The sequence below is a fragment of the Sander lucioperca genome, chromosome 16 (assembly GCF_008315115.2).
Source record: "Sander lucioperca isolate FBNREF2018 chromosome 16, SLUC_FBN_1.2, whole genome shotgun sequence".
In the NCBI taxonomy this organism is placed as follows: Eukaryota; Metazoa; Chordata; class Actinopteri; order Perciformes; family Percidae; genus Sander; species Sander lucioperca.
This window is the reverse complement of record NC_050188.1, coordinates 45,001-57,546: the sequence shown is the minus strand read 5'-3', so window position 1 is coordinate 57,546 and position 12,546 is coordinate 45,001. Positions and strand designations below refer to the sequence as shown.

General features: G+C 43.6%; 1 protein-coding gene across 2 annotated transcripts; it reads left to right on the top strand.

Annotated features, from left to right (window-relative positions):
* Positions 1 to 8,893, top strand: LOC116050027 (toll-like receptor 13). 2 transcript variants are annotated; one of them, XM_031300087.2, is made up of 4 exons: positions 17 to 112; positions 2,300 to 4,820; positions 7,035 to 7,152; positions 8,514 to 8,893. In XM_031300087.2, exons 2-4 carry the CDS (start codon positions 2,306 to 2,308, stop codon positions 8,764 to 8,766), a joined length of 2,886 nt encoding a protein of 961 aa, XP_031155947.1. In that variant the 5' UTR covers positions 17 to 112; positions 2,300 to 2,305; the 3' UTR covers positions 8,767 to 8,893. The 2 variants fall into 2 exon arrangements, with proteins under 2 accessions (XP_035849123.1, XP_031155947.1); XM_035993230.1 differs by lacking the exons at positions 7,035 to 7,152; positions 8,514 to 8,893 and adding an exon at positions 4,954 to 5,186 and having other exon boundaries at positions 1 to 112; positions 2,300 to 4,904.
* Positions 8,894 to 12,546: the final 3,653 nt, after the last annotated feature.

The window sequence follows — 12,546 nt, the reverse complement described above, 5'->3', positions numbered from 1 at the left end:
TTTCAGAAGACATGTTCCTCTTTCCACTCCGCGGTCTTATTCTGTCGCTGCGGTCAGATCACCAACGCCACGGCGCCCAAATCCATTTATCTGGGGGTCCAACATCCAACTGGTAAGAAGCTGTCCGATACATTTCAGATAGTATTTAGAGAAGGGGCTAAAGACAGTACTAATACCACACTGTAAAAAATACTCCGTTACAACTTAAAGTCCTGCGTGAAACTGTTACTTCCGTAAAAGTCTGTAAGTAGCATCAGGAAAATGTAACGGCTGCTCTTGTTAAAGGCTGCATTACAGTAACGTGATGTACTTTTCTGAACTAAACAGACTGTTCCAGCTGTTCTATTATTTGCCTTTTCCCACTTAGACATTATATCCACATTACTGATGATTATTCATCTAAAATCTAAGTGTGAAGATATTTTGTTAAAGCACCATTTGTCAACCCTAGAATAGACAGGTACCACACACACACACACACACACACACACACACACACACACACACACACACAGACAGGTACCACACACACACACACACACACACACACACACACACACACACACAGACAGGTACCACACACACACACACACACACACACACACACACACACACACACACACACACACAGACAGGTACCACACACACACACACACACACACACACACACACAGACAGGTACCACACACACACACACACACACACACACACACACACAGAGACAGGTACCACACACACACACACACACACACACACACACACACACACACACACAGAGACAGGTACCACACACACACACACACACACACACACACACACACACACACACACACACACAGAGACAGGTACCACACACACACACACACACAGACAGGTACCACACACACACACACACACACACACACACACACACACAGAGACAGGTACCACACACACACACACACACACACGCACACACTGATGATTATTCATCTAAAATCTAAGTGTGAAGATATTTTGTTAAAGCACCATTTGTCAACCCTAGAATATCGCCGCAATATCCATATCGAGGTATTTGGTCAAGAATATCTTGATATCTGATTTTCTCCCTATCGCCCAGCCCTACTATAAAGTGAACAGCTGAACAATTTTTTTTTACTTTAGCATAACAAACATATAGCATGTATGCAAGTTAAAACATCTCTTTTCAGAGCAGGAATTCTATGTACAGATTCAGGTGCCAATTAACAGAGTGAAAGAATACAATTTTAACTGCTTTAACCAACCCTGCACTTAGTGCAGATACCAGATATAGTACTTCCAAACACTGGAAACACTGGAACACGCATCTGTATATGCTCTAAGTATTGTGCATAGCCATTTTTATGTCTGTATATGTATGTATGCATGTTTTGTATGTTCCTGTTATGTAATATGTGGTAGGCAGTATAGTAAGTAAGTAAGTAAAGTTTATTTCTATAGCACATTTAAAAACAGCTCGCGCTGACCAAAGTGCTGTACATAGTGCATTAGCCACAGGGTCATAAAATAAAAATAAAATACACTTACAAATCAGTGATTTAGGCTACAACGACATCAAAAGACAAACAATTACAAACGTAGCAGGATAAGACCATTAAGATGCCGGGAAGGCCGATGTAAAAAGGTGAGTTTTGAGCCTGGCTTTGAATATCACAATTGAAGGGGAACTTCTGATGTCAGGTGGCAGTCGGTTCCACAGCTGAGGGCCAGCAACAGAAAAGGCTCTGTCACCTTTTTGGTTAAGCCGGGACCGTGGGACATGGAGGAGGCCTTGGCTGGAGGATCTGAGGGACCTGGGAGCTACGTGGGGATGAATGATATCTGCTATGTAGCTGGGGGCCAGGGCGTGAAGAGATTTAAAACTGGAAGCCAGTGCAAGGAGGCTAGGACAGGTGTTATGTGTTCACGCTTTTTTGTGTTCGTGAGCAGCCTAGCTGCTGCATTTTGAGCCATCTGAAGCCGTGCCACCAGAGTCAGAGGGAGACCAAAGTAGAAAGAGTTACAGTAGTCTAGGCGGGAGGTTATGAAGGCATGGATGACTTTTTCCAGATCATTATATGACAGACTTGAGTTTGGAAATTATTCTTAATTAGTAAAAACTAGTCTAGTATCTCTGTAATCTAGTATGTCTGTATGTTTGTGTGTACCCTTCTTATAATATGTTATGTGTACTTTTATATCTGGACCTTGAGTCTGTAAATAAAGTTATACTACTATGTAGTATATCTCTGGCTGGAGAGTCTGTACTTAGAGTTGTTTTCTCTTATTTTCTCTTTAGATCAGGATGTCGGTGATGGGAAGTCGGTTTCTGTTCTTTCAGAGTTCCCTCATCTTATTTCTGTCTGCTCTGCTTCCTTTTAACTTTAACCCCTTGCTGGCTTACTCGCTGAAAAACTGCACCGTGGATTATTCTAACAACGTGACTTGGGTCGGATGCATGGATCGTGGCCTCGCAGCCGTTCCAGATGACATTCCCAAAAGTGCAGTATCTCTGAATCTCAACTCCAATTGCATTGCAAAGATAAACACGACAGATTTGAGCGGTTTATCAAAGCTCAGATATTTACAAATGGAAAATAACTGGATTTCCCAGATTGACGATGGAGCTTTTTCAGATTTGGAGTTTGAGTTATTAGAGCTTGACTTGGGTGCAAACTACCTCCAAAACCTAACGGACCACATGTTTCAGGGACTGTGGGCATTGATTACTTTGTCTGTGGAGAAAAACAATATCACATACATCTCCCCGCTGGCCTTTAAGTCTCTAATCAGCTTACGGACATTAGTGCTAAGATATAACCGCCTGCATCAAATGGCCGACATCGCGCCGATCTTACAACTACCAAACATAAGTGAACTAATCCTTGATTTTAACGACTTTGTGTCCTTTCAGTCAGACGATTTGCCTTTGACTTTTAATAAATCAAACCTTAAGACGCTGTGGATGATTGGCAATCAACTGACAAAGTTCAGTATTAAAAGAAACGCGTTTCCAAATCTTCAGACGATCCATTTAACCGCCGCTACCGGCTTCGAGTGGCACGTACCGGACCCGATGTTTCTGCGGAGCCTAACTTTTTTGGAATTGTATGTATTCAATGTTAGCCGTGAGATGTACAGAGCGATGTTGAAGAGTGCGGAGTCAGTGCAGGAACTGTCTCTGAGCTTTATGGAGACTGAGCGAAATAAAGATCTGGTGGACATTGCTTGCCAAGTTCCTGCTTTAAAAAGTCTTCACTTGAGCGGAGATGTCTTTGTCAGCATTAATGAAACATTTCTGCAGTCTTGCTCTCGTGTTATTTGGCTGGATTTATCATATAATTATCTAGAAGAGCTGTGCGAGTTTTCTCTCGGATCGATGAAACAGCTCAGACGTCTGGATTTGCAAAAGAACTCGCTGCCTCGAGTGCCTCTGGGCGTCAGGGGCGTCTTAACGCTCGAAATCCTGGATCTGAGTTTGAATGTCATCAGTGAACTAGGCTGCTCTGACTTCCTAAATCTGACACGATTAGTGAATCTAAATCTCAACGGCAATCGCATTTCAACAGTCAAGGGGTGCGTTTTTCAAGGTTTGAATGATTTGAAAGTGCTAAACATCGGCGAAAATGAAGTTCACGTACTATTCGATTTCTTCAAAGTGAATTTACAGAAACTAGAAGTTTTAGATTTGAACAGGAATAAGTTGCAGCAGCTCAAAACAGGCGACTTTAGAGACCTAACTTCCCTCAGGTCTTTGAATTTAGAGTCAAATGCATTTTATGTTGCACATGAGGGGGCGTTTGAAGGACTGGACAATCTTCAAACCCTTAGTGTTACACCCTTTTGTTACGAAATGTCTTACATGTCAAGGATTTTTACAGGAATGGAGCACCTACAAAATCTCCAACTGCATCTCACGTCTTCGTTTGAAAGCACAAGTTCTCATGAAAGCAACGAGACACATTTTCACGTTGTTCAGTTACCTTTCTTGAAGAGTTTTGTGATACAAAATAATGATTGGCGTTATGAAATCTCACCTGATTTTCTAAGGGGTCTGAAGTCGTTGGAGTACTTTGCAGCAGATAGATTCTTCACAGCGTCGCCTCACCCAGACACATTTACTTACACTCCCCACCTAACGAGTCTTCAGATAACTCAAAGTGATGTGCAAGTCTTCAACCCCCAAGTGTTTCAGCCAATCCTGAACTTGCAAGCTCTCAATCTTTCCAGAAACAAACTCCGATCTTTGGATTTTCTGTCCCAGGTCAATCTGTCTTTACTCAGCTGGTTGACACTGAGAGAGAACCAGTTAACCGTGATCGATGAGACGGTCTTCCAGTCTCTCCCTGCACTAACATACCTCGATCTGTTTGGTAACCCTTTCACTTGTAATTGCTCTAACGCTGGCTTTATCCAATGGGTGAAGAACAACAACCAAACTCAGGTTGTTAACGCCTACCAGTACACCTGTTCATTCCCTTTGGCTGAACAAGGAAACAAGCTTCTGGACATTGACATCCAGTCCTGTTGGATGGACATTAGCTTCCTCTGCTTCATTTCCAGCACTTGTGTGGTTGTTCTTACACTCCTCGCATCCTTCATCTACCACTTTCTGAGATGGCAGCTAGCCTACGCCTACCACCTCTTCTGGGCCTTCCTATATGACAGCAGGAAGAGGAAGGCGGGAGCTCATCCTCGCTACGATGCCTTCATCTCCTACAATGTTGACGACGAGGCCTGGGTTTACCAAGAGATGCTTCCGGCGCTGGAAGGAGAGCAGGGCTGGAGACTCTGTCTGCACCACAGAGACTTCCAACCAGGTAAACTCTTACACAAAGTCTGTCTTCCAACAAGTCCTCCAAACCATACCATCTTTGCTTAAATGTCCACCCTGAAATACATTTGTGCATTGGGTCCGAACAACTGCGTAAAACTGACTACGACACCAAGAAGGTCTTCGAGAGACTGTCCAAAAGTGTGTCACAGAAGTTGAGAGAATTGTTAAGGTCTCTTGACTATCACGTGAAAATTGTCAGTCTCATTTTGAGCGCAGGCTCTTATAAGGAAGGGAACAAAAATATCTTTTTCTCATGTTAGTATAGCCAGATAAAAGTATCAAACCACCTGTTGAAAGGCACCAAAATACAGGAAAAAACATCTACATTGTTAAAAGATTTCCAGGGGAGAACCCCCAGACCTCCATTAGATTTCCCACCCCTGTTCGTTCGTTTCAACTGTTCGTTCGTTTCAACTGTTCGTTCATACCAACTGTTGGTTCCAACCGTTTGTTCGCTCCAACCATTTGTTCGTTCCAATCATTCGTTCGTACCAACCGTTGGTTCCAACCGTTCGTTTGCTCCAACCGTTTGTTCGTACCAACTGTTCGTTCATACCAACCGTTCGTTCATACCAACCGTTCGTTCGTTCCAACCGTTCGTTCGTTCCAACCGTTCGTTCGTTCCAACCGTTCGTTCGTTCCAACTGTTCGTTCGTTCCAACCGTTTGTTCGTTCCAACCGTTCGTTCGTTCCAACTGTTGGTTCCAACCCTTCGTTCGCTCCAACCGTTTGTTTGTTCCAACCGTTCGTTCGCTCCAACCGTTTGTTTGTTCCAACCATTCGTTCGTACCAACCGTTCGTTCCAACCGTTCGTTCATTCCAAAGTCAGTCTCATTTTGAGCGTAGGCTCTTATAAGGAAGGGAACAAGTACCGGTGCCTTTCAACAACATCTGTTGAAAGGCACCAAAATACAGGAAAAAACATCTACCTTGTTAAAAGATTTCCAGGGGAGAACCCCCAGACCTCTGTTAGATTGTCCCACCCACGTTTTCAATGTTTCCTACACTCATGCTTGGCACATAAAACAAAGTAAAGAAGCATTTTCAGAACGTGTCTTAAGAATTTGTGACTGGGAACTCTCAACTGCTCTTATGTCATCAAGGTGTAGACAACTCTAAGATGATTAAATTTGCACAATGGACTCATGCACCCTAGAAAAGATCCAACCAAAAAATCCAAAACATTTGTCTATTGGGTCCGAAAAACTACCAAAATGGCACCAAACTCTTATACCGTAAATCCTCAAATAGGGTTACATCCATATATATATATATATAATGGACCAACAGATCCCGTGTCTCTGGACGGAGACCAGTGAAGTCACTTTTCCGGTGATGGCTGAGCGTTACTGAGCAGCCTCCAACTGAGCTTGAAGACGTAGATGTGACGTGAGCAACCTGTCTGAAAGTTGGAAGTCTTCTGGTAGCTGTGCCAAGAGAAATCTCAATCATTCCCAATCTAGCAGAGACGGAGAGCGTAGGTATATGTAAGGAGATAACATAGACACAGGCTAATTATTGATCACTAAAATGATAGTTAACATTAGTAATTAAACTTAAACAGCTAATGGAAGTCCAAACTGCCTGAGAGCTTCTCCTGTACTATACGGTAATTCCTCTACAATGCGACAGTAAGTCTCGTGGTTATGACCCAATCGTTAGCCTATTTTTATAAAAACATCTGCTATGGAGCCATAGCGTGAGGTACAAGGTAATGGAGCCTTTTATACATTGTCGTGTTTCTTTAGAAATAAACAATGGACAAATAGAGTCTTTAAACTCTTCAGATGTAAAGTTATTCTCTGTCAAAGTGACGTCAAAATGAATGGCAGTCAATGTGATGCTAACGTCGGGTGATCGCTTGGTAGCATCAAAATGGCGCCATAGGAGCTACGCGGTCCGAGGAGAAGCTTACCCCCTTGGTTACATCTGTACATTTTTCAAGGTGTAAACAACCCAAAGACGTTTAAATTTGCACAATGGACTCAGGCACCCCAGAAAAGATCCAACTAAAACGTTTGGTACACTTCAAACAAACAGCTAAAGGCAAAGGTGTTCATATGTTTTCTTGAATGTCCATCCTAAAACGCATTTTGCCCATTGGGTCCGAACAAATACCTACATGGACACCAACCTCTTCTACGGTAGAAGTCAGTCAATGTGGTTTTCCTGCAGTGTGTCTGAACTACCCCCACAGGTAAACCCATCGTAGACAACATTACGGACGCCATCTACGGCAGCAGGAAGACCATCTGTGTGATCAGCCAGCGCTACCTGCAGAGCGAGTGGTGCTCCAGAGAGATCCAGCTGGCCAGGTGGGGGGTGCTCACTTTTATAATACTTGCGTTCAATCCAAGGGTGTACGTAAGTTTTGTCTCAACACAATTTTGTAGTCCACACAGCATTCCTGGATGGGAGAAAAACGTGCTCTGGTTCTGTGGACGTTCAAAAGTAGTTTTAGTCGTGCAACAGAAAACTCAGATTGGACAGATAGTCTAGCTAGCTGTCTGGATTTACCCTGCAGAGATCTGAGGAGCAGTTAACCATAGTCCTCACAAATCCACCGGAGGTTAGAACACCAACACAGAGACAGAGGAAGGGGACGGACATCGGTTTGGACACGCTTTCTCATTCATTTGAATGGGAAAGCGTGTCCAAACTTTTGACTGGTACTGTATCTAAACCAGAGAAGGTAACGATTTCGATTTGAAGGACTTCAAATCGATTTGTTAAAAACATATGAAACCTCTACAAAATTTTATGTTTTTAGACAGCAGCTCAGAAGCCTCGTAGCTACTTGAAGTATCTTGTTAAGATGGGACGTTATCAATATATACGTACTCGGATAGAGTGCAACAAAGTTAAATCAAATTGTAGTATAATGTAGTATAATATATTATACATACCTGCTCTTCTATCACAGCCTCCCCAAACTAATCCAGCCCTCTAAATGTGTTCTCCCGGTCTGTCCCCTGCTGTCCCATGCTGTCCTGGTCTGTCCCTTGCTGTCCCATGCTGTCCTGGTCTGTCCCTTGCTGTCCTGGTCTGTCCCTTGCTGTTCTGGTCTGTCCCTTGCTGTCCCTTGCTGTTCTGGTCTGTCCCTTGCTGTCCCGTGCTGTTCTGGTCTGTCCTGTGCTGTTCTGGTCTGTCCCATGTTGTCCTGTGCTGTTCTGGTCTGGCCCTTGCTGTCCCGTGCTGTTCTGGTCTGTCCCTTGCTGTCCCTTGCTGTTCTGGTCTGTCCCTTGCTGTCCCGTGCTACTCTGGTCTGTCCCGTGCTGTTCTGGTCTGTCCCTTGCTGTTCTGGTCTGTCCCTTGCTGTCCCGTGCTATTCTGGTCTGTCCCGTGCTGTTCTGGTCTGTCTCTTGCTGTCCCTTGCTTTCCCATGCTGTTCTGGTCTGTCCCTTGTGGTCCCTTGCTGTCCCTTGCTGTCCCATGCTGTTCTGATCTGTCCCTTGCTGTCCCTTGCTGTTCTGGTCTGTCCCTTGCTGTCCCTCGCTGTCCCATGCTGTTCTGGTCTGTCCCATGCTGTTCTGGTCTGTCCCTTGCTGTCCCTTGCTGTTCTGGTCTGTCCCTTGCTGTCCCTTGCTGTCCCGTGCTGTTCTGGTCTGTCCCTTGCTGTCCCGTGCTGTTCTGGTCTGTCCCTTGCTGTCCCTTGCTGTCCTGTGTGTTGTTGCAGCTTCCGTCTGTTCGACGAGCAGAAGGACGTGTTGGTCCTGCTGTTTCTGGAGGAGATCCCGGCCCACCAGCTGTCTCCGTACTACCGCGTGAGGAAGCTGGTGAAGAGACGCACCTACCTGAGCTGGCCCCAGGCCGGCCAACACACGGGCGTCTTCTGGCAGAACGTAGGGAGAGCTCTGGAGACGGGGGACGCTCCCACCGAGACCGTTAACCTGCTCACTCCCAGACTGGCTCCAGAGTACAGAGACTAAAGTCACTGGACCGGCAGGACTCGGAGAATATCAACCCTGAATGATTTATAGACAGTTTCTACCTACGTTATGGAACTTATCAGAAACATCCCGAAAAAAGAGTTTTTGTCTCCTTTTTCGAGTCAAAATATGAAGAAAAAAATGTCAGAAAATGCGACAGAGACAAATTATCAAAAAAAAAAAAAAAAATGAGAAAAAAACGATAAAACAGGCAACAAAAACAAATAAAAAATTATCCCAAAAAAAACTTGGAAAAAGGCAACAAACACGTCGAAATCTTTCTCCAAAAAAAAATCCCAAAACTTTGGAAAAAGTCCAGTCTCCCCCCACACATGTTCACACACAAACACACACACACACACACACACACACACACACACACACACACACACATACACACACATACACACACATACACACACACACACACACATACATACACACACACACACACACACACACACACACACACACACATACACACACACACACACACACACACACACACACACACACACACACATACACACACACACACACACACACACACACACACACACGCACACATACACACACACACACACATACACACACACACACACACGCACGCGCACACAAGTGCGTCTCACTATCTTTGTGGGGACCCGTCATTGACATAATGCATTCCCTAGCCCCTTACCCTAACCTTAACCATCACAACTAAATGCCTAACCTTAACCCTTACCCTCACCCTAACCATAACCTAATTCTAACCCTAATCCTAAAACCAAGTCTTAACCCTCAAAAACGTCGGTTTTAGGTCCTCTTTTGTTTCTATTGTATAATAGCCCTCTTGGTGAAATAATCCGTCATTTTAATAATGTGTCTTACCACTTTTACGCTGATGACATTCAGTTGTACTGCTCATTCAAAGAATCAGAGTTCGGTAAATTAACTGATGTATTGGAATGTCTGTCAAGCATCAAGACTTGGTTATACAACAATTATTTACAACTGAATACAAAAAAGACTGAAACTTTGATCATTGCTCCAGAACAAAAACTACCCCAAATTAAACTACACCTCTGTTCCTTGGACTCCTCCTTCCAGCTGAGCTTCAGAGACCTTGGTGTTTTGTTCGACCGATCGATGTCTTTGGATGGTCATTCTAGACAGTTGGTCAGAAACAGTTTTTATCATTTGAGAAATATCTCTAAATCGAGAACAATACTGCCCAAAGTTACCATGGAGATGATCATTCATGCTTTTATTTCTTCACGGTTAGATTACTGTAATTCTCTTTTTACTTGTTTTAATAAATTTTCTCTGAGCCGTCTTCAATTGGTGCAAAATGCAGCAGCCAGGCTTTTAACAGGAACAAACAGAAGGACACACATCACCCCGATTTAGTTTACTCTCCACTGGCTTCCAGTAAAATACATAATTGATTATAAAATTTTAGTTTTAACTTTTAGAGCACTACATGGACAGACGCCGAAATATATCGCTGACTTGTTGACCCCTTACTCTTCTTTCCGCACGCTTCGTTCCTCAGGTCAAAATCTCCTGATGGTCCCTAAAACCCGCCTTAAAACTCGGGGAGACCGCTCCTTTCAGGCAGTTGCTCCCAAATTGTGTAACGCCCTGCCCCTGTCGCTGCGTGTGGCCGATTCTATCGTTTCTTTTCAAAAACAGCTGAAGACACTCCTATTCAGACAAGCTTTCACTGGACTGAACTATCATTGTTTTTATGTTTGTATGATTGTAAATGGTTAAACTTGCTGCATGTAAAGCACTTTGTGACTCTGTCTGTGATAGGTGCTATATAAATAAAGTTTACTTACTTACTTACAAACAGACCTTTAACCTTGTGTGGTCCAGCATTTTGGCCCCACAAAGCTGTCGGGACCCCACAAGTATACTGGACTCCCGGTTTTTGGACCCCACGAATATAGTAAAACAAGCACACACACACACACACACACACACACACCTCCACAGCGCAGCAGGCAGAGGCGGGGGAGAGAGAGAGATGCCCTTTTCTCTTCGGGAGACTTGTTTAAATAAATTATTTATTATTAGATTTAGTATTATAGATTTAGATAAAGACCGTTGCCGAGCTTACATCACTCCCTTACCCCTCCTACCAGTCCCTATGGCCACTTGGCCAGTGGGAATGCAAATGGAAAAAACGGTTTTGGGGGCGAGTAGTTAGTAGAACTGTTTAGAAGTGGACTTTTCCTATAACTACGTTCCTGGAACAACTTGGTCGGAAAAAGGCTAGTCTCTGGTTCTGCTTTGTTTCCACTTTACCCCCTGAATTTGGGGCTGTGCTCAGGAAATGATACTAAATCATAGTTCAGCTACTGGAGGAACTGGAACTGGTGTTCTGCAAGCTCAGGTTTTGCAGGAGTGTGGTGTCACATGCCTTTATTTAACCCTTGTGTTGTCCTCGGGTCAAATTTGACCCGTTTTCAAGTTTTTATATCAGAAATGTGAGTTTCTGCAGCTGACACTGAGCGGGCAGCAGAGGAATGTGAATAAGAAGAATAAAACTACATGTGGGAATATGCTGGCTCTAAACACGCTAAAAGTCCTGATTATTTACATGGAGTCTGGTGGAAATATGCTGGCTCTATACACGCTAAAAGTAGTGATTATTTACATGGAGTCTGGTGGAAATATGCTGGCTCTATACACGCTAAAAGTACTGATTACTTACATGGAGTCTGGTGGAAATATGCTGGCTCTATACACGCTAAAAGTGCTGATTATTTACGTGGAGTCTGGTGTAGTTTGGTGACGGTGATTTCATGTTAAACTAAAAGGATCTTACTCTTTAACTAAAAGGTCTATCTCTGTAGGGATCCTTTCATAATGTTGTCAGACACTTAGAATAATAATCTGAGTCTGTCAGCGGCAAAAACACAACTTTTAGTGGACGTGGAAGTTCTGTTTTTGCCGCTGACAGACTCAGATTATTATGTATTGAGCACTGTAGCTCAATGTGAACAGGGCTGCAATGTAACCCTTTAGGACAAATGTTCAGCTTCAGTTAGCGTCCACTAAAAGTTCTGTTTTTGCCGCTGACAGACTCAGATTATTATTCATTATGTATATTAAGTGTGACAACATTATGGAAAGGATCCCTACAGAGATAGACCTTTCAAACCTCTTTAAGACCTTTCTGTTTAACTAGAAACAGCTCTGAAGTCGCTAGCGCCAAACCCACCAGACTCCATTTAAAAAAGCAATACATTTAGCATGTGTAGAGCCAACATATTGTCACATGTAATTCGGTAAACTGTGTGTTTATTTCAACCAAAACTAGAGTTGTGATGGTTGGAAAAGTGGAAAGACGACCCAAAACTGCTTTTCATACTTTTATTTTGTTTCTGTTGACTTTGAATGAAGTGTGTTTTAAGATGCTTAAATTACTGTTTATTTACATGGAGTCTGATGGGTATAGCGAAGGCAATTTCGCGGGTATTTTTATGTTAAACTAAAAGGATCTTACTCTTTAACTAAAAGGTCTATCTCTGTAGGGATCCTTTCATAATGTTGTCAGACACTTAGAATAATAATCTGAGTCTGTCAGCAGCAACAACAGAACTTTTAGTGGACGCTGACTGACGCTGATGACACGTGTCACCGCCACCAGATGGCGCTGTCTGTCTGTGTTCTCTCTTTTTACCAGAAATAACATATATAGCCCAAACTGCGCGGGCCCGTGTGTCAGAGCGCGTGCACCAGTGTTGAGAGGAGCGAGAGCATCTGCCCCCCCCCCCCCCCACACACACA